The sequence below is a fragment of the Pteronotus mesoamericanus genome, unplaced genomic scaffold, assembly GCF_021234165.1.
Source record: "Pteronotus mesoamericanus isolate MK-2021 breed Mesoamerican mustached bat unplaced genomic scaffold, CSHL_Meso_final contig_291, whole genome shotgun sequence".
Lineage (NCBI taxonomy): Eukaryota > Metazoa > Chordata > Mammalia > Chiroptera > Mormoopidae > Pteronotus > Pteronotus mesoamericanus.
In genome coordinates, this window is record NW_026555124.1 from 1 (window position 1) to 26,875 (window position 26,875).

General features: G+C 34.5%; 1 protein-coding gene across 3 annotated transcripts in view; it reads left to right on the top strand.

The window, feature by feature from the left end:
* Nucleotides 1-19: 19 nt before the first annotated feature.
* XPO1 (exportin 1) overlaps nt 20-26,875 on the top strand; it is a 42,111-nt gene continuing 15,255 nt past the window's right edge. The window contains exons 1-6 of one of the 3 annotated variants that reach the window (XM_054575402.1): nt 20-118; nt 2,789-2,920; nt 7,126-7,227; nt 10,663-10,735; nt 26,166-26,227; nt 26,443-26,487. In XM_054575402.1, coding sequence (XP_054431377.1) covers nt 2,795-2,920; nt 7,126-7,227; nt 10,663-10,735; nt 26,166-26,227; nt 26,443-26,487 — 408 coding nt within the window. In that variant the 5' untranslated portion in view covers nt 20-118; nt 2,789-2,794. Of the gene's footprint in view, nt 119-325; nt 416-471; nt 543-2,788; nt 2,921-7,125; nt 7,228-10,662; nt 10,736-26,165; nt 26,228-26,442; nt 26,488-26,875 lie in introns of those variants that run through there. The other 2 variants (XM_054575400.1, XM_054575401.1) reach the window with 2 other exon arrangements.

The window sequence follows — 26,875 nt, forward strand, 5'->3', positions numbered from 1 at the left end:
GGGAGGGAGGGGCAGCCGAGTGAGTCCCTGCTCCTGCGGGGAAACTCAAAAATCTTGAGGGTTTTTTCTTTTCTTTTTCCCTTTTTTTTTTTCCTCAGTAGGATTAGAAGAAGAAAAGGTTAGTTGATTTTTCAAGGATATGGCAAATGGGGTTACGTGCTGTAGTTTGTTTTCAGCGGCCTGAGAGTTGTGATCGAATTTTTACTGCTAGTACTGTATAGTGGATGATGCCCTGATTCTCCTTTATTCCGATGTGTCTGGAGTTTGGCGTGGGTGGGAGGAAGTGGTGTAGTAGAGGAAGCATTAAAGATTTGTCCAGCCGGGACCTCTTCAGATCACGCAGAGGCCATGCTGCATGGAGAATGGGGCGGTGAACTTCGGGCGCCTGGTTTTGCCTCCTCCGAGTATGGGCGGGGTGAGTGCGGGCTCCTATATGCTATAGTTAGAAGTGCTGCAAATCGGTTCTGGTGGGTAGGGGAGGGCGGGCCTTAGTGAGGTGTGTTTCTACTGAATGAAGCAAGTAATTGCCCACACACCCTAAGGTAGCAGTCTTTCTCCTTGTAGCTACTTAAAAAAAATTTTTTTTAAATTAATACGTAGTTATTAACCAACGATTGTTTTTCTTGTTTTTGGATGGGAGCTGGCGGTAGGTAGCTAGCCTGCCTATTGAGTTTGAAGTGGCAGTTGAAGGTATTTTGGTAGTCACTTGTGGAGTCACCACCACATAGCTGGATAATCCCTTGTGTATGCTATCCAGTGAGTGGATTTTAGGATTGAGTGTTCCAAGAGAAAAGGAAAGCCTTTGTGGTTTCACCTCTTGCTATGGCTGTTTATCTGCCTGGTTGTATATTGTAAGGGTGTGGGACACTACTGTTAGTGGAAAGAATGTTTGGGACGCTATTTGATTTGGGGGACTAAATGTGCTTGGCATTGGCCAGAAAGCCGCCATTTCTGTACTATGTCCAGTTCAGGAATAGGTAGGTCATTTCGAAGATAGCCGCTAGTTCTAAAGATGAGAAAACTCTTATGTATGTAACGCAAGTTTGTATTCTAAGTCTGATTTTTCGCAATAGTTTAGCTCGAAAAACTCAGTGGACAAAGTACTTGAAAATGAAACTTTAGAGTCACTTTATTTTTTGATTTGGCTATCAAATGATACATAGGGCTAAATAGGAGAGTTCGTTCAATCTTTAACCAAAAAAATCGAAAACTCGATATGTAGATCTTGGTGCTTTGTGGACATTGCTTTTCAGCTTCAACTTTGTATTAGTATTTAGATCAAAGGTTTTTGTTGTGTATACCACGTTTAATAACTGCTACGAAAGTTTTTGAAATCTCAACAGTTTTACTCTCGTTGATGATCAAGACTTAAGGGAAATAAAAATTCAAATTTTCATATCTTGATTTTTACATTATGTCTAACTTTACCGACTCATCTTTCAGCTTCTAATTTTAACTGACATCATTAAATAAAACTTTTGCGTTAAAATCGAATTTGCTGCTATTATCGTTAAGATAATTTTTAAATGCTATAAAATAGCTAAGAAATACAGCCTTTTTCCTATCCAGCTAGTTTGTCCAAACGTAATCAAATTAGTCACCCATTTCCTGATCCTGGAAGGTTTTTATGAGGGGGAGAAGTGGAGATGACCATCTGACCTTGTTGGGTCTAAATATAGTGAGCTAGGAGTTCATAACCTGAGGTTTCATGCCTGGATTTCAGTGTCCAGAATCTTTTGTAATTGTATACAAAATTGTGAGCTTTTTAATTTGGCAGTAGCCATCATCCTCTGTAAGACATCTGGACCCAAAAACGTTAAGGAGTACTGGCTTAGCCAGTCAGACTTAAATGGCACTGGCTTTGAAGAAAAAGCAAAAGAAAGATTTTTATAATGGCTGGGTATCTAAAATGTGGATGTGTGCCAATCTTGGAGTGAATTCCTCTTAAAAGGATAGATAATATTGCATATGAACCAGTAGGTTTTAACCAGTACATTTTTGAGGTGAAGAGGCTTGTTCTCTTTTGTGATAGAATTTGTTTTTATTTGGGAAATAGTTGGCAAGCTTTGCAGTTTCTACCTTGTCAATGAATACCTGGAAATTTGGCAGGGGGGGCGGGGCTGGGGGGGTTCCTGATTGGCATATTACCATAACTTTTTTTTCCCCAGACCATATATTCAGGGAGTTTGTATACTTGTAATTTTAATCCCCAAACTCACTGAGGGTTGAAAGAAATAAATATAGCTGGGATAATTGAGTGTAGAAACTTAAGTTCTTTATTTTAGAGGTTAAGGGTACCAAATTTGTTAGACAGGTAGTTCCTGCTAATCATTGATACATACAATAGCAAAACTTAATGTACCACTTTTAATTTTTAGCATCTTCTTGCCTTTTAAGCATACCTTAAAAATGAGGGTAATGTGAAATGAGGGGAAGTGAAATTTTACTGAACTAGAACACCCTGCTTATGAAAGGGGGGACACGTCCCCTTAACTGTATCAGTCTTTAACAGATTCATTTTTTAATAACCTTAGGGTAATTTTAAATAAATGTTAGTAAAGAACAGTACAATTTCTCTGAGAAAAGTTGAATAAACCCTAATAATAATATGGTTCTGGAGTAGCTAAGTAACTTCAGCTTTTATTTACTTTTACTATCTCAGTTTTTAGGTAAGTTCTATAAAACACTCATTATTTGTGTGGACAAGGTTGAAGTAAAATAAGGAGTAGAAAGTTTTGACTGGTATACAAATTTCATAGATCTTACCCTTTTTTTCTTTTATTTTCAGTTATCTATGCCAGCAATTATGACAATGTTAGCAGACCATGCAGCTCGTCAGCTGCTCGATTTCAGCCAAAAACTGGATATCAACCTTTTAGACAATGTGGTGAATTGCTTATACCATGGAGAAGGAGCCCAGGTAAAGTAGCTGATCAAAACTTTACAACATTGCAGTGTAACAAAGTTGTTGGATTTTTAATATAATTTTATTTTTAAATTACTGCCATTTGAAAAGTATTCCATAGTTTGTATTATTTCAGAATTATATATTCTAATGAGAAATGTCTAGAGAAAGAAATTTTTTGACATAGCGGGATAATACTATTCTTACACTTGTTCTATTACTCTTAAACATTTACTCCATTTAATAAAAGAACACAATGTACTGAAATGTGTAGATAGGAAAGATTGTGTGCCTTATGTATATTTAATATATTTGGAGTTAACATGATTTTTTTTATCTTTGAAATGTTTAAATTACACATGTACTTCACAGATACAAACATGTTTTAAAAATCCAAGGATACCAAACATCTTTGTTATTTGAACTTTAGCATTTATGAAAATGGTACTGTTAATGTAGAGAATTATCTTACACATAATCTGTTTTTGATCATTGTAAGGGGTTCCGCCCAGTTGAAAGATAGATGAGGCAGGAATGTTGTAAGTTGTCTTAAATGTATATGTTACAAGAAACTGGACAATCTTGAAACTTTAACCTATGAAGCTAATCTCAAGGCTTTTAAATGAGTAAGTTTCTTTTCTGTTAGATAAAAATTCTTGTTAATAAAAAAAAGAATTTTAAATGAAAGGGAACTGTGGAAGTTGTATGAGTGAGGAAAAATTACTCTGCAGTGATTTTTGTAAGCTCGTTGTTCGTTTTATAGTCCTAGGAGCTATTGATCAGAGTTCTTGTTTCCAAAAGCATTCCTGAAAGGGTTTATATGTATTTATCACACATACCATGTAGTTGTTTCCTCGTGCTATACATTCAACATGGAGCTTTAAGCTTCATTTTAACGTGTGTATACAAAGCAGCTGCTTTTGAAGAAAGTATAAAAGGGTGAAATATGAAGTAAAGTTGGGCTCAGCTTTGAATATATTAGAGGCATAAATCTCTAGCCATTAGGAAAGTTGACATTTAATTTTTTCACATCATGCAGTTACTGCTGTTTAATTCTTCTTTAACTTGGTTTACAATATCAAAGTATTATGAATAAATGAAGAGACTGGTGTTCTTTAGGCGTATAACAGAAGTAGCGGTAATTTTTATAATGAAAACTATAATACTATACTTTTAGTAATGTTTCATAGTATTGAACTATTTTTTATTTGCTTTAAATTTGATTTTCTAATAAATAGTAAGTTTAGAAAAGTATAAATATTTTTTACTTGCAAAAGCAAAATTAACTTTCCCAGAAAGATTTTTGTTTAGATGTCATGTGACAAATCAGTTGCATAAACATAATCAATAAACTGAAGTTCGTTATAGATAAGGAAACTGAGGTTTAGAGCTTAAAGTCAGTTAAGAACTCTTTTTCTAAGAATCATGTCCTTAAACTTCTAGTTCAGTCTTATTTTTCATAACCACCTTTTTTGGGGTTCTTGGTTTTGAATACAGAGAAGTGGAAAACATGTTTTTAGTGTTAGCTATCTTAATTTTATTCCCAGTAAGTTTTCTAGTCATTTAGTATCTAATCTACAAACTATTACCTACTTTGCAAGAGATTGGAGGGTTAATGATGAGGTTTTTTAGGACCTGTTAATAGTGTCTGATACTTAGAAGGAATTCTGTTTAAAGAGTACATTTGGAAGTGTGAAGATTCAGGCATATGTGATGTAAACTCGTCGTTTATGTAAAAAGGACAGCGTAACTTTGGAGGAGAGGGATGGCTTTTTAATAAAATCTATAGGCAGAACTTCCACCTCTATGGGGGAGGTATAGTACGATATTTAGTGCTGTAACAGTAGGACTATCTTCTGTTAAAGCATTTTTCTATTTTTAGCCAAGTAGGCAGTGGGGTGGGGGGAGCAAGATAGGAAAGAGTTGGGTATTTTCTCCAATATTATGTTAAGTGTCTTGAACTCTCTTAAGCTATTGCTTAGCAACTAGAATGCTTTCAATGTTCAGTTAGTAACACAGGGAGATGCCAGATATTTCTCCCTCTTTATTTTCCTTTTGTGTCTTGTTAACCTCTCTGGAGTTTTAAGTTAATACAAGAAGATTTTATAAGGATAGTGGGATTAGGGAAAAATAAAGACACTAGTGTGGAAATACTAGCATTAACTTTGGAGAGTAAAACCACAACTACGAGAAAAACTAAAGGGAAACATACATGATTTTTGCAGAGATTGAAATGGTGATAGTGTGGAAAGCATTCACTTATGTAGAATGCTTATCACTTCAAAGGATGTGACAGTATCTTGACCAAATAACTTCATTAAGCCTGGATTTTTTAAAAATATATCCTGTTCTCCTGATACTTGTTACTATTTTATAGTCAAGTGTATGTCTAGTTAGAAATGAATATTTAGAGATTCAGTGACAGAATCAAAACTGCTAAAATGTGCTTTAGCCCTAGATAACTCATGTCACTACTCTTCCTACCTTTTGTTTTCTGCCTTTTGTCAGTTATTATATAGTACAAGTGTTGCCCCTTAAGTTATCAGTCTCTTAATGAAATCAAGTAAAAAATACATGTACAATTGTATTTTCCAAACTTAAAACTGTAGCTTTAGCCCCAGACCCTCAGGTGAAACCCAGGCAGCTGATATTTCTAAGCTCCATGATGGTTCTGGTGGTGTTGTCAAGGTACAGAACCACTCTAACTTTAGTTTTACTTAATGTTTTAAAGAAAACAATAAAGGTATGTTGCTGGCGATTAATGGGGGAAATCATGAATGTGATATTATAACTGCAACTTAGGAAAATCTCAACATCAAAGCTGAAGTAGGAATAAGTTTTGTGTGGGCTTTTTTGGGGTAAACTTAAATAAAAGCTAAATTTGAGATTATGAGATGTCTGTCAGAGATGAAAATAAGTATGTTTCTTTTACCCCCTTTTTGATGTTTTATAACCATAGATTTATGCACTTGAACAAGTAAATATAGTCTAATGGAAGGGTAATTGACACATTTAAAAACCATTAAATTTTTTGGCACACAACATGTGATAGAAATATGTGAAAAAAATAATTAAGGAGGATCCAGTTGAGCTACCAAACAGCCAATAAAGGTGGAAAAGATTAAGCTGTTACATCTTGGGGGGAAAACATTAATGGAAATACATCCTTTGCTCATACATGGCAAACTATACTGATTTTTAAAAAAACTAGATAAATGTCAACTTGGCTACATTTTTATAACTGTCCATTTCGGTCATACCTCAGTAAAGTAGGGGGTGTGGGGCTATATCAAATGGAAGTAGCAAATTGCAGAAAGAATTCTATATAATATACTATTTATATAAAATTTAGTAACTTCACAATTATATTTTTATGAAATTCATACACATACTCTGAAAATATGAGCAGGAAAAGAACAAATTCAAGAAAGTGATTATCTCTAAAGAAGGAACAAAGGAAGGAAATGACACTCGAGAAACTTATAAAAAGGGTGAACTCCATAAGTTTTAGATGTTAATGTTTAAAAGAAAAACAAATATGCTCTAGATAATGGCTGCATGGGTTTAATATTTCTTGATTTTGCATTTTTAAAAATTGAAAAGAGTTTTCAAAATGAGCTAGGATTTAATACACGAAATTAGAGGACATTCAAAAAATGGGAACAGGTAAGTTTAGGAGATGATACTTAAAGTCTACGAGTCTTAATCTTAATGATCTATATGTAGCTGTGGTATTTGATATTTATAGTGTTACTTAGAGCTAGTTTATATTTGTCTTCCAGTGCAATACATTTTTACAGATAAATTTTGTTAGAGATAGCTTTGTGGCTCTTGTAAAGCAGAGCTCTACCATTATGTAATTTGTCTAATTAGATGAATTTTTCTATGTTGCTTTTGGTTGATTGCAAGTGCTGAGAACTTATGTCAGAGTAGATCTTTGTTAACATTGGTTGAAATTTATTTCAATTTTGAGAATACCAAATAAAGCATATTACCCCAAAAAGACTATTTTGTTTTAAATGAATGAATATTCCCATTTTTAATTGAAGTTTGAGGGATAACGAACACAGCTTTATTTCCATGAAGACTAATTACTTGAGTGTTCCTGAAAGTTGGTAGAATCACTGTCTTGTTAGGATTTGTGCCTTGCTCAATACCATTTTAATAAATGATTCAACAGAACAAGTAAGCTGAAAAATTCTTTTTGTATAATATTTTAGCAAAGAATGGCTCAAGAAGTACTGACACATTTAAAGGAGCATCCTGATGCATGGACAAGAGTTGACACAATTTTGGAATTTTCACAGAATATGAACACGAAAGTAAGCAAGTGGTGGTTTTAAAATCCATTTATTTCTTCTTTTCTTCCAGTCATAAACTTTGAGGAAGGTATCTCATTTTTAGTATGAGCATTTGTTATCTCAAATCATTTAATATTGTTAACTTATTTCGAAATTTAGTCTTAAACAGAATTCTTGCAAATAGTCCTAAGAATTATGAAGCTTTGTAGCTGGGACTAGTATGCAAGGTGGCTTTTTTGTTTTTTGGGGGTTTTTTTCTTTTCTTTTTAGACTACGTATATAGTTCTAAGTAGCATTAATTCTGAATGTTATTCAGAGATGAAACATAACACCAGGAATTTTGGGCAAGTAATCAATATAATACAGGCTAGGCACCTCCAACACCAAGTTGTATGGGCAGTGTAAAACCCTACTCTGTAGTACCAATGCTTTTAATGGGACAGCACTCAGTTTTTATTTGCGATTGAAAATGTTATAATTGGGTCCTTTTTTCTTAAGTTTGAACAGAAGGGTTGATCAAAATGTGTTTTGACTGTTTTAGGCTTGATGATTCACACTTCTCTTTAAACTGCATTAACGTAATAAAATAACCATGCATGGCATTCTGTTTAATACACACAAGGTTTCTCCACTTGGTATACATCGTGTTAAAACAGAAAATAGCCATGTTCGCATCTGTTTCTGAAATCAGACTGTGTTAATTGACAGTTTTTAAATATTAATTAGTTTTGACATCTTGTAAATTTTAGGGCAAAAATACAGTTCAGAACTTCCTCAAAGTGCTAACCTTAAGTAACATAACAGTGTTTGCCTGTTTGCTTGCCTGGTAAATTTTGCTTTTTATACTGACAGACATTACTAATGTTTAAGTTGATTTATCAACAGTATTTTTAAAAACTCAAATTTGTCTTGTGAAAAATGAGATGATTAGAGGAACAGAAAGAAAGCAACAGGTAAAGAATTCTTCAATTTACATAAATTGCAAATGATTTGGTGCTAAATTTATGCACTATGACATTTGGCTTTTATGCAATCATTTTTTTTTTCTTTAAAGATGTTAACACTACCTGATATTAATCATAATGTTCCATTATGTTGATTGCTTGTAATAGGAAGAAAAGGGGTGTCTTCCTGTGCAACTGACACAGCTAGGCTTTGACGGCAGGCCTCCACAAGGTCTACCCTTTTGATTCCCTTTAACTGAATTCTGTTCATCAATTGTTTTTGTTTCATGGGCGGTGGGAGGGGAAAGGGGAAGTCAATGCATAAAATAAGCATTTCTAAGGGCTCAGTAGAAATTTCTACCATAGGGATCATTTCATGTATTTTTTTCATTTAGTCTTTGCTGTTATCTGTCCCTCTTCATAACTCAGCAGTCGATTTCTCGAATCCTGAGATGTTAAAGCAGAAATACAATTCTTTAAAGTGATTAGATTATTTCGATATTTTCAAAGTAGTCATTTATCATTGGCCTTCAGGGTTTGGCTGTCACTAGAGATTTTTGAATCAAGACTTTTTTTTCCCCCCTCCACAAAGAAATGTGAATTCTCTTCATGTGTACAGCCTTGATGTCTAGGAGAGATTGGATTTTAGGATAACGATGCTGATCTATGTATTCCTTTGGCCTAATTAGTGAAAAGCTAATATGGGCTTCTGCCTCAGGCCCCTTGGCAGAAAGAAGCAAAAATGAGTTTATCTTCTGCAAGCTTATGCTACCTTTTTACAGTTGGAGAAAGGACTAGAGGTTAGTAATTTATGTAACAAAGTGTCACATAAAGGAAGTAAATAAATATAATGAAGAGTGTATCTTTCAATTAAGTGTAAGATAAAACATTGGTTAAAATATGGTAATGTTATAAAAATTAATTTTTAGTGGTACATTTATGGCTAGTTTCATAATTTTTTCAAGGTCTTTTTAATCTGTTGAGAATTAGCAAGAGGATATTCCATGTAGTAACATACATTGTTTTGACTTCTTAAAACTGGACAGACTGATTTCATGTCTATCCAATTAAAGTTTTTAGAGCAGTATGTTTTCTAAAGTTAGTTTAGAATTTCAGTCTATCGGAAACTTCCGTTTTTGCTTTTATTTACATTTTCCTGAGACCTAGACCTAAGAGAAGTATAGATAAAGAGGATAGAAAGCTTCACTATTTACTGCTGGTTATGAAACTTCACTGACATCAAATTTGTATTTTCAGAAATTTGCTTTGGCCTTGTTTTTATTTTGGAAGTCTTTTTAAGGAATGTTACGCAAATGTAGGATTTCAGTTGAAATTTTTCCTGAAAAGTATGAAATGTTAAAAGAAAGAAAACAGCAAAAACATTTACTGTTTGAGCACAGTGTAGTTTGGGACAGTCTATATTGTGCTTTGAATAAAATGAGCATTCATTCACATGATCCCTTTGGTTGAAATACTAATGCTCCTATTTTATTGTGTGATGACTAACCATTTTAAAGATGAACTCTTATTCTCAGCCAAAATTTGCAATCTGAGGTTACTATGTCTATATGTGAGTGAGTTTACCTTTCAGGTATTGTAGCTGATTCTTCCCTAATTCAAACGGTAGAAACATACCACAACAATTTTGTCCTTTTTCTTCCTCCTGTGTATCCACACTAATTGGTCATGATAATAATTTTGGGTTTTAACCCCTGTAGTATTATAAATTGTCATAAACATTCTTGACTATTTAGAGTGAGTAATCAGCAGGAGGGAAAAAATGGCTTGAAAGTGGTATCTATTTATTAAGTTTCCTACATTTTTAGTTGTAACTTTTATATTTAGGAATACCTGAAAGGTAGATACAGATTGCAACAGGCATTTGTATATTATTTTTGACTGTGCACAAAAGTTTATCTTTAAATTAGTAGAAATAGCAACTATAAGGGTGGGGTTAAAATTTAAAATAAAACCCATGGGCTGTCTTGCTGCTCCTTAAGTTAACACACCAGTGATGTTTGTTATCACTTTCTATAGAAAGTATATGTGACAGTACTTTAAGCTTGGCCAAGAGCTTACAACTCCTAGAAGATGGTAGGAAGCTTGAGAGCAAGCATCCAAGCTGCTAAATTCTTAGGAGCCTGGTCGTGTTAAAAAGTACTTGAGCCTTTGAGCAGTCATTTATGCTGTGAATTCATATCTGGCTGATATTTTTCCTTCTACAGATAAGCCCATTTGGCTGCAAAAGGGCTTTTTATTTGGTTCTTCTTCCTGGTGTGAGCATGTATAAACAGCAGGACGTTAAATAGAGTAATGAACAATAAAATGAGGAAAATGCATGAAAACTCAGTATATGGGTGAATAGATCCTTGTTTAATATATGTAATTAAACTTGGTAGCATAATGTTTTTGAAACTTTAGATGTAAATGTGAATGTCTGTCCATTTGTGAATCCTGAAAGTTGCTAGTCTTATAGCAGTATATTCACATACTTCTGTTATCCAATTTTCAGTATTATGGACTACAAATTTTGGAAAATGTGATAAAAACAAGGTGGAAGATTCTTCCGAGGAACCAGTGTGAAGGTAGGAAAAGGTTTTACAGAATTGTAGATTCTGAGCAATTTTATTAATCCTGGCAGTTTTATTACAGTTGAGTATTTGCGTGGCAGGTGTATTGAATATAGTTTATGCGCTAATGGAGATGACTTATTTTATCATGTGGCAAGGCAGGTTGTTCATAAGGTTGTCTTTTGGGAAGAGGAGACCAAACTGTTCAAACTTTTTACAATTAATATTGTGATGGAAAATATGTATCAACTCATATTGGAACCATGCCTGAAGCAAATGATATTTGAGTATGTGCCCTTACACATTATTTTAAATTTACCAGACAGTAACTGACAGGTAATGAATATTTTAACACATGGAATAATACACAAATTTGAAAGAACAAAGAAAAAAACCTTTTCTTTAAAAAATATAACAAACCTTTACCTTTTGAATTATAAGAGGTTGACATCTAAAATAAGGAAACAGAACATGAAGATGTATTGATGGCTGGTGTTAATACAGGGTGGGGCAAAAAGGTACGTTTATAGTTGTATGAAACTGAAATAATTTTTTATTATGGGTGGGGGGGGTTTGTTTTTAAGATTCTATGTATTTAGAAAGAGAGAGAGCAGGTACATCAGTGTGAGAGAAACATTGATTTGTTGCCTCTCCCATGTCCCCAAATGGGGACCTGGCCCACCACCCAGACATGTGCCCTGACTGGGAACCAGTGACCTTTCAGTTTGCAGGCCAGTGCTCAATCCACTGAGCCACACCGTCCAGGGCTAATTATTATATTATTTTCCACACAAATAATTGTAAAGCTCCTTTTACCCTACCCTGCATTTAACTTTTCCCTCTAGTATTTTGGTAAAAATAGTCGTAGTTCAAGAAACCCTGGGGTAAAGTTAGTCTGTTGGAATTCTTTGCATTTACTTCCATTTTTCACATACTGCCTTTATTGCCTACTTTATATCACTTTTTAATCTCTGAAAAATATAAATAGATGTCTGGACTTTATAATGGGGTATGCTACATTTTCTTCTATGTAAAATAGTCCCCTTTCTTTGACTATTGATCTTTAAGATGTTGTCTTTCGCCTACTTTCTCATGTCACCTTTATAGTGGAATAGTGACCCAGATTTATTCAGCTAGTCTAACTTAAATCTTGACATCTATCTTGCATGTTTAGAGGTAAATAAGACAGGCTTTAATGCCAATATTTTTAATATGCCAGAAAGCAAAGATTAAGGATGATAGTGTAGGCCCTGAATGGCGTGGCTCATTTCGTTGAGCATCATCTTGCAGAATGGAAGGTCAGTTGTTCAGTTCCAGGTCATTGCACTTGCCTGGATTGTGGAACATGTCACTGGTTGGTTGGGTATGTTCGAAAGGTAACCAGTTAGTGTTTTTCTCTCACATCAGTGTTTCTCTCCCTCTCTTTCTCCCTCCCTTCCCCTCTCTCTACAAATAAATATGTAAATAATTTTATTTTTTTAATAACGATAGAGCAAGAGGAAATTGTCCCTCCCAAAAGAGAGACTCCTATTTCTTTTATTTTGGGTTGAAACCATTTTAGATCATGTTCTGTCACTGTGGAAGTTAAGTGCAGTTTGACTATGTGGTCCAAGTAGATCCTTTGTACTTACCCATCACTCTTTAGGGACTTCGATGCTGTCCATGTTCCTTTTATTTATGGTGTTTGATACCCCTGGTGTAAGCTTCAAATTTAACTTTGGCCATGGCCTATGAAACCAAAAGAAAATGTTTACTTTTTACTTTTTATAGTACCATTTTACTACAGTGTAATTCCCACTTGCTTCTAATAGAAACACCTAGATCCTTGCTTCTTACCACATAAGGATTATGCTAGATGATCTTCCATAACCTTTTCCACATTTACATTTAAATGATTGAAAGTTAACTAGCTTAACAAAGTCATGGTTATATTTGTTATTGAAAAACTGAGAGGCTAGTGGTCTCCCTGAGGATTTGACATTTTTAGCTTTCTACATGAATAGGAATGGTATGAATGGTTATTCTGAAATCATGAGAGTTCCCATATATTAATATGTAAGTATTCAATATAAAATACTTCGATGGGGCATAAGACTGTTTACTTTTGCAAACTTATCATAGTTTGAAAAAACTGACAGTCAAGGGGTGGTGATTTATTCTGCCTGACTTAAACTTCTGTATAATTCGTGTGTTCCTATTCTGTGTTGGTGAGAAGCTTCTTTATTTCTCTGCAAGCTATATTTATTTTAAAAATATTTATTAGAATCACATTTTTCTGTGCATTTTCCTTCAGCAGTAGTGTTAAGATTAAGTGTGGTGTAAACTTTCTAAAAGTACCTGAAGTTACTTTATCACCCGTTTATGGTTGCCATTGTCAGTGAAAACATTCCATGGAGGAAAATGTGTGGTATAATTTCTAGGGGTATTTTGAGAGGTTCATTGTTGGAAGACCATGCAAAATGGTTCCCAGAGAATGTTAGTGAACCCTAGATTTACATACGCAACAGCAACCTTGCACGATGGATTTAATGATGCATGTTTTGAGGTAATTGCTCTCATAAAACATTGGAAAATAAATTCAGTACTATATTTTATAATTTTTTTAAGGTTTTATTTATTTATTTTTAGAGAGGGGAAGGGAGAGAGAAAAACAAGGAGAGAAACTTAGATGCACAAGAAACATCAGTCAGTTGCTTCTAGTCTGGCATGCCCCCAACCCGGGGTACCTGGCCAGCGACCCAGGCATGTGCCCTGACCAGGAATAGAACTGGCAGCATTTTAGTTGCAGGATGATGACCAACCCACTGAGCTACACCAGTCAAGGCATAAAACTCTTTTTAAAATTGATTTGGGGTAGGGGGGGTGTGGAGAAAACACCTATTTGTTGTTTCACATATTTATGCATTCACAGGTTGATCTTGCATGTGCCCTGAGCAGGTAATGAAATGGGCAATGTTGGCGTATTGGGATGATGCTCTGACTGGCTGAGCTACCTAGCCAGAACCTGTAAATCTTCTTACTGTTAATCCTGGGGGGCTTCTGCAGGCTTCGGATTTTGTATTTAGCAAAATAGGCTAAATTTCTGAGCATTAATTTTAAGTAACTTTGGTATAGGAAATGAATTCGTGTAATCCCCCAAATATTGTACATTTCTTCTGTCTTTAACTGTCATGTCTTGTGAAGCTGTTACCACCACTTTTTACTATGTACATCTATAGCATATATATTTATTTATCTGGGGCATATATTAATCTGCTTCGTACAAAACACTGTTAGGTATTAAGACTATATAAATGTCCTTCAAACAGAGTGCTATGGGTCAAAAGATAAAATACTATATGAACATTAAATTAGTATATAGTGAGTTCTGAATGTGCTATAAGAAGGGGATACTAACTCAGTTGGGCCCTTTAGACAATCTTATTCACACAAATTGCAATGCTTGTATTTTAAAGAAAAGATTGGTTTGGCTACACAATAACAAACCAGAATAAGTTTTGTACATTCCCCCCCCCCCAATCTAGGTAATTTATTTTTATCTGATTTCAAGTGCTTATCCATAAGCATATTTTAATCTTCACATGTTCTTTTAGGGCAGTGGTATTTTTAATGTGGGCATCTTGTCTAAAGCACTTTGCCAGGACAATCTCTGACAATTCTAGACTGGGTTAGATGTATTTTGCTAGGTGTTCTCTTAGTATATCCTTTACCAGTAGATTACAGATGAATATAATTACAGTCAGCAAAAGACACACAAGTAACAATTACTTACAAGTAACAATTAAGGATATTTTTTAAAACAAGTAACATTTTAGTTTAAAAATGACCAAGGGAGACACAATCTCATAATAAAACATTTTAATAAATTTAGATTTATGTAATAGAAAATTTAGTACATTGCTCTGGCTTTTCTCATTTTCGCTTTAGACCAGAAAAAATTTACTATTTGGAGTCTCCTTCACCCTCCACACTGTAACATTTATCACATTTGGCTGTCATTGTTTTCCTCCTGTCCCCCAGAATGTTAGCTTAATGGTGTCAGGGATCAGAGAATATTTATTGCAGTCTTACCGCTTCGTATATAGGTGTCGGTATATATGTATTCAGTCACTGAATTTTATATTGTTGAGTTACCCAATTTACTTCATTCCTCTATTTTAAGGACCTAAATGAAATTTCCCAATATTTTTGCTCTTTTAAACTACATGTGTATAAAATTAGTATCTTTGCCCTGGCTGATGTGGCTAAGTGGATTCAGCACCAGCTTGCGAACCAAAGGGTTGCCAGTTCGATTCCCAGTCTAGGGCACATGACTGGGTTGTGGGCCTGGTCAGGTCCCCATAGAGGGCATGCAAGAAGCAACCACACACTGATATTTCGCTCTCTTTCTCTTTCCCCCTCTCTAAAAATAAATAAATATATTTTTAAAAATTAGTATCTTTGAGGTTAAGGGGTTTGGGGTTTTTTTTTACATTTTTTTTTATTATTTTAATTTATAAATCATGTTAATTCTATTACAGTTGTCTCAGTTTTTACCCCTTTACCCCACTTCACCCATCCCACTCCGCCCCCCTCTACCATAGTCAATTCCCACTCTGTTGTCCATGTCCATGGATCATTCATACATGTTCTTTGTCTAGTCCCTTCCCCTTCTTCCCACCACTGTCCTCTTTCCCCCTCCCCTCTGGTCACTTTCAGTCTGCTCCATGTTTTCATGCCTGTGGTTTATTTCATTCATTAGTTTATTTTGTTGAATAGAGTCCGCTTATAGGTGAGATGGTATTTGTCTTTCATCAACTGGCTTATTTCACTTAGCTTAATATTCTCCAATTCCATTTGTCACAAAAGATAGGAGTTCTGCCTCTCTCTTTCTTAAACGCAGATTTATTTTATTTTTTTAAATGTCAAAGTTAATTATAAAATACCTAGAAAATTTAAAACCCATTATAAAGTCTCAGCAATTAAACCAACATGACACCAGCACAGAAATAATCAGTCAGATCAGTGAAATATAATGAGCATTCTAGAGACAAAGGTATGTATCTAACTATAATATATAATTAAGTTGATATTTCAAATCAATGGGGAAAATAAGGTTTATTGAACAAATAAGGTGCATAGACCACTATTACTTGAAGTAAAACAAATATAGAGCCCTATTTCACACATTATACAAGAAATACTGAGGTGAGTTAAAAATCTACAGAATCTAAGGAATTTTAGAAGAAAATAGAACTAATATTTTTCATGAACTGAAGTAAAATATTCAACCCCAGAAGCTATAAAGTAAATATTGACAATAAGACTATATTAAACATTTAAGACTATATATTAATATACATACTTTAAAAAGTTAAAGGGTAAGGAATAGAATAGGAAAGTATTTGCAACACATAAAATGTGGTTAATAGGGGGATTTTTTTGTTTTATTTTTTTAGGGAAAAAAGTTCTGCAAACCTTTAATCAATAAATGGATAAAGAATACCAAGAAGTCAAAGTTTTTTAAAAAATAATAGAAATAGGAAAGATATATACAAAAACAGGTTTAGTTTCAACAAATAATGCAGGAATAATTTTAAAAAAATCATTGTCACAATCAGATTATGAGTGTTGGAATTATTGGTAGTATCAAGTATTGGCAACTCTGAAAGGAACTAGGTATTCATAAAAACCGTTTCTTCATCTTAAAGCAGTCCCTTTAGCATACTTTGCAGTGCTGGTTTGGTGGAGATGTATTCTTTTAGCCTTCTTTTGTCTGGGAAACTCCCTATTTCACCTTCCATTTTAATTGAGAGCCTTGCTGGGTAGAGCAGTCTTGGTTTCAGACCTTTGCTTTTCACGACTTGGAATATTTCTTGCCATTCCCTTCTGGCTCACAGGGTTTCTCTTGAGAAGTCAGCTGATAGTATTGGGGGCGGCCTTCTATGTTACTTCCTGTTTCCCCCTCACTGCCTTTAGGATTCTCTGTTTGTCTTTGATATTTGCCATTTTAATGATGATGTGTCTTGGAGTGGGCCTCATTGGGTTCCTCTTGAATGGGACCCTCTGCTTCCTGGACCTGTGTGACTTTCTCTCTCCTCCAGTTAGGGAACTTTTTCATGATTAACTTTTCAAACAGGTTCTCTATGCCTTCCTCATCCTCTTCTCCTTCTGGTATCCCTATTATACTGAAGATATTAGGTTTCAGGTTGTCCTGCATTTCCCTAAATGCCTCTTCATTATTTTTGGGTCTTTTTTCGTTTTCTTGCTCTTTCTGGGAGCTTTTCTCTACCTTGTGTTCCAGCTTGCTCATTCGGTACTCAGCTTCATTGAGCCTGCTTTTGATTCCCTCTACTGTGTTCTTCAATTCAGAAATTGCATTCTTCATTTCCTCTTGTCTCTTGTTGATAGTTTGTGTGTCATTTTTCATGCTGATAGAGTTTGCAGTAAGTTCCTCATAGTTTCCCTGTAGTTTTTTGTAATTCTCTCTGAGCTCACTGAGCTTCTTTAGAACCATTGTTTGGAACTCAGTATCTGATGGTTTACTTGCCTCTATTTCATTTAGTTCAGTTTGTGGGGATTCCTCCTTTCCCTTCGAGTGGGGAGTATTTTTTTGTCTTCCCATTATTTGTGAGACTCTTCTTTTTTGCTCTTGATTCTTAAGTTGATCTGTCTTGATTTCCTGATTTCGTGGTGTGCTGAGGTTAAGTTTTGAAGTGAGTATTTACATGGTTGAGTTACAAAGGAACTCAGTATTTTTGACATAAATTGAAGTGGAAATTTTTACTTTATTTTTTTTATTTTAGAGAAGGATAGGGAGGTAAAGAAACTGATATGAGAGAGGTACATTGATGGTTGTCTCTCCTGTGCCCTGATTGGGATTGAAGCCTGCAACTTAAGCATGTGCCCTGACCAGAACTCAAACTGGCCAGACTTTAGCTTTATAGGAGGGCGCCTGACCAACTTGAGCCACACATGTCAGGGCTGAAGGGGAAATTTTAATATGTGAAGTGGAATAGTTTCCAGATAGGGAGTGTTTGCTAGTCACTGAAGTAATTAATGGCATACCAGGATTGGCAGTGATGCTCAATCTCGTGTCTTGACTGCACATCAAATTTATTTAAGTAACTTACCCCTGCCTTTTTAAAAATAATTTTTGTGCCCTGACAGGCATGGTTCAATGGGTTGGGTGTTGTACCACAAGCTGAAAGGTCACTGGTTCAGTTCCTAGTCAGGGCAATGCCTGGGTTGCCCCACATCCCTAGTTGGGGGGCATGTGACAGCAATTGAAATGTTGCTCCCACATCGATGTTTCTCTCCTCTTTTTCTTCCTCTCTTCCCCCTCCCTAAAATAAGAAAGGGAGTGAATTTTTAAAATCTCTTTTAAAATTTTTGTGCTTGTTTAGGACATTCAAACCATAAAGAGGTAAGGGTGGGGAGACAAATTAAAGACTCCTTTATTCCTCCTCGAAATTATAATCTATCTGCTTAAAGGTATCTCTCTCTTTAAAATTCATACCAAAGGCTGTTTTATCTATTAAGATATATGGCTTACAGATCATTTTATGAGATAGATGTGAATTTGCTGACATTGAAAAGAGAAGTGATAAAACTATAGTCGGCCATTTTGGAAATTTGGTGACTTACAGGTAGATGGACAAAATTTCTGAGTTATTCATTTCTTTGTTGTAATTTGGGAAGTTGACAGACCACAGCCCTTAACCCGTGAGATTTTATGTAGTGCTTTTCCTATGGAATGAGGCACATGTTAATTTATTATATGAGCTATGTAATTTATAAACTCCTTGAATCTGGAGTGTTTCACTGGGTTATTGGGATACAAAGAGGTGTAATGTTTGTAAAGTCCTCTGTGCATCTACTTTCTCAGTATGAATAAACTACAGCATGTGTGTGGCAATCTTTTTTCCACAAAAATACCTCCATTTCTTTTCATATTTCCAGATAACCATATACTAGGCTCAAGGTATCTTTTTAAAATTTCTGCAATAGCTTCCTAACTAGGCCCCTTAGTACCCATTTTTGTGTGTTACAATATAGTCACCACAAAGGATTTAGCATGATATTTTTAAAACAGAACTAATTGGGTCACTCCCATGCATAAGATCTCCCATTGTACTAAAGATCACGTGTTCAGTATGTTGCTTTTAAGTAATACTGGCTATTAAAAATTAGTTGCAATTGCACTTTTTTGTTTTATTGAGGTAAAATTTTACATACAATAAACTGTGTTAAAGTATGTGATTTGTAAATTTTGAGTTATGAATGAATATACCCATGAAACCACCAGTATAATCAAGATCTTCATCTTGTGATTACTTCATATCCTGAAGAACAAGGCAGTAATTTAAATACTATATTACATTTTAGATTCATACATATTTGACAGAAAATAATTTCCTACCACTTCTTGTTAAGGTAGTAGTTTTGTCCTTCCAAAGTTTCCTATTTATGTGGAACTTCCGTAAGAGATGTTTACTTGAAACCTAGCAAAGCCTAATACTGTACTTAGCTTGTATCGACATAGCAATAGGAAACACAAACAAATTTTATTAAAGCAGGGTGGATTTTAATAAATGTGGGGGCTTTATGGTTATTGGAAAAATATTAAATCTTTAATAAAATAAAATTGTTCTCTTATGATAAAATATGTATGTCAGTATTTGCCATTTTAAGTGTATAATTCAGTGTTGGTAACTACATTCACAATACTGCACAATCATTTAGTTCAGTGTCTGAGGCCATAAAACCCTTTTAAGAAAGATAACAGTTACTATAGATCTGTTCCTCTTAAAACTACTAAATCTGTAGGCAATAAGTTAGTCTGATTCTAACCTATCTGTGGGAGCCCTCTGTTAAGAACCCCTGCTTTTGAATTGTTTTTAGCTGTTTTGCTGTTGGTTCTCAAAACCATTCCACTGAGTGACTATGGAACAGTATTTGGTATTACTTCATACAATAAGGGAAAGAGGCTAGCTATTTAAGAGCACTATGTGGGGTGGGTCAAAAGTAGGTTTAGAGCTGTTTGTATGGAAAATAATGCAATAATTAAGTCTGCCATGACAAAGTAACCAATTGAGCTAAAGCTGACCCTCTCACCCTGTATTTTAGTGACTGTCTTTCTGATGATAGGTGTAGGTAGTTCAAATGGGCAGATGTTTGTAATAAATCTATGACACAGGAAAAGAGCCTATCATTTTTGCTTGGCTTTGATGGAGAGATTTACCATTTTACATTTTTAAAGCTTGTAAACAAGTATTTTAAATGAATAAAGTATTGCACAATGGTCAAAACCAGATTGAACTCAATTTGCCTGTTTGTAGTTGTACTTTTGTAATAGTGTATTAAGATGTTCCATTTTCAGTCGTATGTGAGTATTAGCCACTGTGAATAAGAGTAATCAGAATGTGTGTCTTACTTAATGTGTTTTACAGTTTGTCAGTGGAATGCAGTTTTCTATTAATAAGTAGGATCCTGTATTAGGGTGAAAACTTACTGCATGGCAATATTACCATGTAGCTAGATAAAGATGCCAGTGTATAATTCTTATGATTTAAATCTTGAAAGTACGGCTTTTGCTTCCATGAGAGTGTCACCGTCAATATATTGTCACAGTAAGTTCTCAGTTTTAGAGGGGTTTAGTGAATCCTCTTTATGAAAATTCGGTGCATCAATGCATTTTTTTTTTTTTTTTTTTTTACCGTATCAAGTATATAATTAAAAGATGTTCCTGAGGAATCAGATTGTTGATACTGCTTATTGCTGTGTAAAAAAACTTGAAAGATAAATGTAGCTTCTAGGTCAGGATGGAATTTATTTAAAACTCAAACTGTTTAGCTAGCTGACGTTGACACTGTCCACTTACTATTTTATATTGACTACTAGACATTGCTCTTCGTATTTGCAATGAGACTGTCAACATTTTCCTTGGCTTTGAGAAAATAGTTGGATTATACAAGGGGAGACCCAGAAAAACCCGGAATTTACTCCTGGAGGGCCCCTTGTTATACAGACTTCCCCACTCTATGTGAGTGTTCAAGGAACCCATCTGTGGCATTGTTGTGAGAGGCTGCTTTCGACTTCAGTGAATTTTTTTTTTTAAGACACTTTAAATGCATTTGCCCATTTAATGATGGGTAATTTATAAGCACACTTGGCCACACCGTGCTGCATGTTCAGCAGTTTCTGACCAAAACCAGCATGACCCCCATGCCCCACCTGAATGACTTTTTTTGTTTCTTCGATGGAAAAATGTCCTCAAAGGGAAAGACTTTGCTCACGTGGGAGAGAGGAAACAAAAATACAGCAGAGGCACTATGAAAGGCTTCAAAATCAGTGGGTTCAAAAAATGTTTTGAGCAGTGGGGGGAAAGGTCTTGATAATGTATTGCATCACATGGGGAGTACTTTGAAGGTGACTGAAATTTTAAGCGTAAGAATAAATACACGATTTAAAAAAAAATTTTATTACAGTTGTCCCCATTTCTCCCATTACTCTCCCCTGCCCTACCCACTCCCCACCTTCCACTTTTAATCCCCCCCTTCCCCCTCCCTTTTGGTCACTGTCAGTTTGTTCTTTATTTCCATGTTTCTGGTTCTTTTTTGCTCACTTGTTTGTTTGTTTTTTTTTATTAGGTTCTACTTAATAGGTGAAGATCGTAAGGTATTGGTCCTTCACCTCCTGGCTTATTTCACTTAGCGTAATACTCATGCTGTTGCTCTTGATGGATTCTTCCACTGAGTATTATGAAGTGTCCTTCTGTGTCTCTTTTTATGACCTTTGTTTTGAAGTCTCTTGTCTGATACAAATATTGCTACCCTGGCTTGTTTTTCCTGTCCTGTTTGCTTGGAGTAATATTTTTCCAACCCTTCACTTTCAGTCTATGTAGGTCTTTTGTTCTGAGCTGGGCCTCTTACAGGTAGCATTGTGCTGGTCATGTTTTCTTATCCATTCGTCTACCCTTTGTCTTTTGATTGGAGCATTTAATCCATTTATATTTAAGGTTATTATTGATAGGTACTTACTCATGTTTCCCGTTTTTACCTGTGTTCCTCGCTCTCTTCATCTTAAAGCAGTCCCTTTATTACCCGGCTGCATGTGTTTCTGTTGGATATCATAATTGCAATTGAAAATTGAATATACAATTTTTTATAATGAAAATCTGGGTGTTTTAGGGTCTCCTCTTACAAAAAATACATGCATAAACTGTTCGGTTTGGAAAAATTTTCATGTTATAAGCTGCCTTCCAGTGATCCTGTTTTGAAGAAATTAAAAGTGGCTAGTCTTTAAAAAAGTAACACCTTTCAATAAATTGAGGGTTAAGTTTAAAAACTTAGGTGAATATTTTTATTCATTGAGAAGAACAGTATAGGAGGCCGATGGATATACATATGGTGAGTCATTGTATGAATTCTTTGAAAAATTTGATGACATAATGACCATGTAAGAACATAGTTGAACTTGTCAGACATAAAAATTAAAATTCATTGAGAAAATGTGATTTTTTTTTTTTTTTTTTTTTTTTTAATTTTCCTGATTCCCAAGGAAGAGCTTGGGAAGCTGCTGGAATAAAAACCTTCTTAACACCCAGTCACTTTACACTTCACATACACATAATTGGAAATGGATGATTTCAGATTAATAATGGTTCTTACTGAATATGAATTCTTCATGGTTCTTGGAGGAGACAAGTGTCATTTCCACCTACTCTGCCACTAGGTTGAATATGAATATGAGGTCTTTAAAGGGGAGTACCTTGTTTGAAGAATTTGTTTTAGCCCTGGCCAGATAACTCAATTGGTTAGAGTGTCGTCCTTATACCTTAAGATTACAGGTCGATGCCTCACAGGGCACGTACAAAAAGCAACCAGTGAATGCAAAAATAAATACAACAACACATTGATATTTCTCTCTCTAAAATCAATAAAGTTAAAAAGTAATACATTTAATAAATTGTACAAACTGTCATTTATGCAACTGACAGACACTAAGTACTTTGGCACAAAGAAAAAGACACTGGGAATATGTCTTTTTCTGTTAAATCTTAGATGTTTTCTGTTATATCTCAGAAACAGCTTTTTCTGCTGCTTATAAACATTGGGCCTTTCTATCTTGATATGCATGACATTGCAGATTTTTTAAGGTGCAGTTCACAGCTGTAAAGCTGTTCATAATGGAGCTGCGTTTTTAAAAAATTGGGGTAAATAATAGGAAGGGATTTGGGGAAGGAGTTACGGTGCTTGATCAAGTAAGTTCTGGTACCCAGTAGTAGGAAATTCTGGACAGGTAATTAAAAAGTCAGTAGTACTTGATCAAAAAGGTGTTGTTTATATATAGTTATAGTCTTTTGAAGGGATAGAAGTGCTGATTGTGGTAAAGTGACATTAAACTGAGACTTCATTGTCTGTGGGAATCTTCCACTTTTTGAGCTTTGCCTTTTTCCTGTTTTCATCTTTTACCCTTTGCTCCATTTACAGTGAATTTTAGAAGCCCCTGAAAAGAGGGTGAGAATAATTAATGATTTAATCAATAACAGAAAAGTGGAAAGATCTGTCTGATCTTGTTTTGTATTGTCTGAGGCTGAGAAAAGCCTCCAAATCTTACACATTCCAAATAGAGGTAGTAGTTTTGGACATTGTCTTGTTTCTTGTGGCAGATTTAGAAGAAAACTACTAAATTTCTTATTACATGGTATTGTCAGTCATGTAATCAGAGAACAGGCTGTATTTTTGTTTCTATTTTTAAAGTTGTGTAACCTGGATTAAGAGGTTTCAGAGGAATGTTTACTCTATTTTTTTTTTTTTTTTTAAGAATTGCCCTTTATTTTCAGAGGGCCCTAATGATAGTAATTTAAGTGTAAAGAACAGAAAGGTTAACAATACCAGAATTATGTTTTGATTAGATCTTACAGATATTGAGGACACGAGATTATTGTGTGAGTTACCCTAAATGGTATAATTTAGTGCTCATTTAAAAGTAAATTGGATTCCCCTAATTGTTTCATTTTAAAAATTACCTTATTAAAACTAGACCTGGTTTTGTGTTTACTAAGCATCTAAATATTTTGAAATAATTTTAGACTGTAGAAACAATGCAAACGAATGTACAGAATGCACTTGTACCTTTTAGTTTGTCCTGATACAACTTAAATAACCATAATAAAATGGCGAAACCCAAAATTAACATAGGTTCAGTAATATATTAACTGTGGACCCTAATTTGAACTTCACAAATATTCTGTTTAATGGTCTTTCTCTGTTCTATAATTCATTTACTTGTGTCTCTTAATCTGTGACAGTTCTTAATTCCTGATTCTATGCCTTTGACACTTGAGTTCTGGTCAATTATTTTGTATAGTGTATATTAGTTTAGGTTCATGTTTTTTAAGGCAAAAATGCCACACATGTGATGTTGTGTCCTCAGTCCACAAAACCAGGGGATACATGATATCGATGTGTTTGCTTGCTTGTTATTAACCTTTATCATTTGGTTATGGTGGTGCCTGCTGGTGATAAGTATATTGGGGAGAAAATATGAGGCTATGCAGATAAACACTCATTTTTCCTGAAGGTAATGCCCCATTCGTTTCAGCATTCATTGGTGGGTCTTGTCTGCAGCAGTTTGTATTGTGTCTTTGCCTAATGTGGAAGAGACTTAACAATGTAAATAGCATAGTTTTCATTACATTGTATGTGTATGTAACAATCAGTGAAGAAATTTTTTAAAAAACTTCCCCACCCCCAAATCCTCACCGTGTTTATTGGTTTGTTTTTTGTTTTTGTTTGTTCCCAGTATGAGAGTGAAACATGGATCGATTTCCTCCAATACAGGAATCAGTCTCACAGGGGTTTCTATTGGTGTATGGGATGATGCTCCAACTAACTGAGCCACCCAGCCAGGGAATTGGGCAGGCAGTATTTTTAAATGTTACACCATAATGTTGATACTACTTAAAATTATATTTTTATTACCATGTTTGACTTTTTTTTATACTAACAATTTTCTCACAGTTTGGAAAATGATTTTCATGATTAAAGTTTGGGTTGTTTGTTTTTTTTTAAGATCTTATTTATTTACTTCTTAGAGGGAAAAGGAGGGAGAGAAACATGAATGTGTGAGAAATAGGTTGATCCATTGTCTCTAGCGTTCCCCCAGCTGGGGCACCTGGCTCACAACCCACGCATGGACCCTGACTGAGAATAGAACCGGTGACCTTTTGATTCGCAGGCTGTTGCTCAGTCCACTGAGCCACAACAGCAAGGGCTGATTAGTGTTGTTTTCCTTTTTTTTTTTTTTAAGATTGTTTTTATAGGGACATTAAAGGAAATGGCCAGTTTACATAACATAATTAATAAAAAAAATTGTTTTCAAGTACCATTGAAATGGAACCATAGGTATAAAACAGTGAATTTAATACTTAAACTCATAAAGATTATGACATTAAGACATTTGTTGTCTTGAGGTTGTCTATATTTGATACTAATTCTTACAGGTAAATTTGTAAGCAAATTCCTTCTTAACAAAAGTTTGAGTGCAGTGTTCCAGTTTGTTAGATGAGGGTTTGGACACATGGTTTCACGAACTCTTATCTGTACTTCCAAAGTTAGATAGGTTTGAAAATGGAAAATGTGTATAAATCATTTGGCAGCAAAGTCTATATTAAAAAGATGTGAAAACAGTCTTTATTTTATGTAGTGGGAAATAAAGATGTCTTCAATTAGGGATCCTGCTTCAGACCCTTTGTGTATGTTAATGCAGGTGCACAGCATTACTTTAAAATTTAAGTGGACCTATAGTAGATGCTCTGTAAATTCATAATGATGTAAATTAAAATCAAAGGTACAGAGTCTTGACTATTTAAAGAATAGTATGTACTATTATGGGGTTCTTGAGTAAAAAACACTACAACTTCCTCCTTAACTCTTTTTCTACATTGTAGTGTGGGGAAAGTTAAAATTACATTTCCAGGATTAGCTTAATGTATAATTAAAATAAATTGGGAAAGGATAAAAATACCAAGTCTCTATTGATAAATATTTTACGTAAACTTCTTCATAATACTTACAAAGTTACATCCTCAGGATGTTTGCAGTTTCAACCTGCAAAAATAAGTTGCTGTTTGTATTTATTTCCATGAACAACACATTAGTCCTTTATATTTTTTTTATTTCAAAATCACAGGTTTGGTGTACTTAGGTGGTATAGAATTAAAGACTATCTTAAGAGATAATTTGTAACTTTTAAATCCATATTTTGTAAAGATTAATAATAAAACCTCAAAATTTAAAGTAGTGCACTAAATTTTTCCCAAACACCATCATTGGTGGTGGGTTTAGGCATATTATCTGACTGTAGTTTGCCCCCTTCCTCCCCCAATTTTTTTCCCCCCTGAAGATTTATTAGCATGCTATAAAAGGGTTTTTTTGTTGTTGTTGTTGTTTTTTAATAGGGATAAAAAAATACGTTGTTGGCCTCATTATCAAGACGTCATCTGATCCAACTTGTGTAGAGGTAAGAGCTTTTTTGGAGATTATGGTGGCATTGTAAAATCATTTAAATATTGAATCTTCACATAAAACCTACCTCTGTCACAGACCCACAAACACATAAGCATAATTATTTTCAATAGGTAGGCAATTATTTTTTTTCTCAGGGGTTTCCTATGCTTACGTTTTTATTATGCCTATTTTAGGCCCTCGTTTAACCTAAACTTTTTCTTTTTTTAGAAGGAAAAGGTGTATATCGGGAAACTGAATATGATTCTTGTTCAGGTAAACTTGTACTTGATTCACTGTTTTCCTTAGAAGAGTTAAATGCTTCAGTTAGGCTGATTACATGAACAAAACATTTGAACCTACTTCGTTGAATAAATTAGTATCTTGCCGTGGTGGTAGTGATTAATCTTTATAATAACTATAATAGTTAACCCATCTAGTGTTTGAAATTGCTGTTATAGGAAACATCAAATACTGTCAACTCATTGCTTCTATGCCTCCAATATAGATTGGGCTTGTTTAAAATTTTCTCATTTGTTTGATACTGTACGTGTTTTCTTTCCCTGTCATCTGTATCAATCTCATTCATAAATCATTGCCTTTGAATTTAGCATCCCTTTCATTAGTCTACTTAGTTGGCTTTTCAAACATTTTGTATAATCTA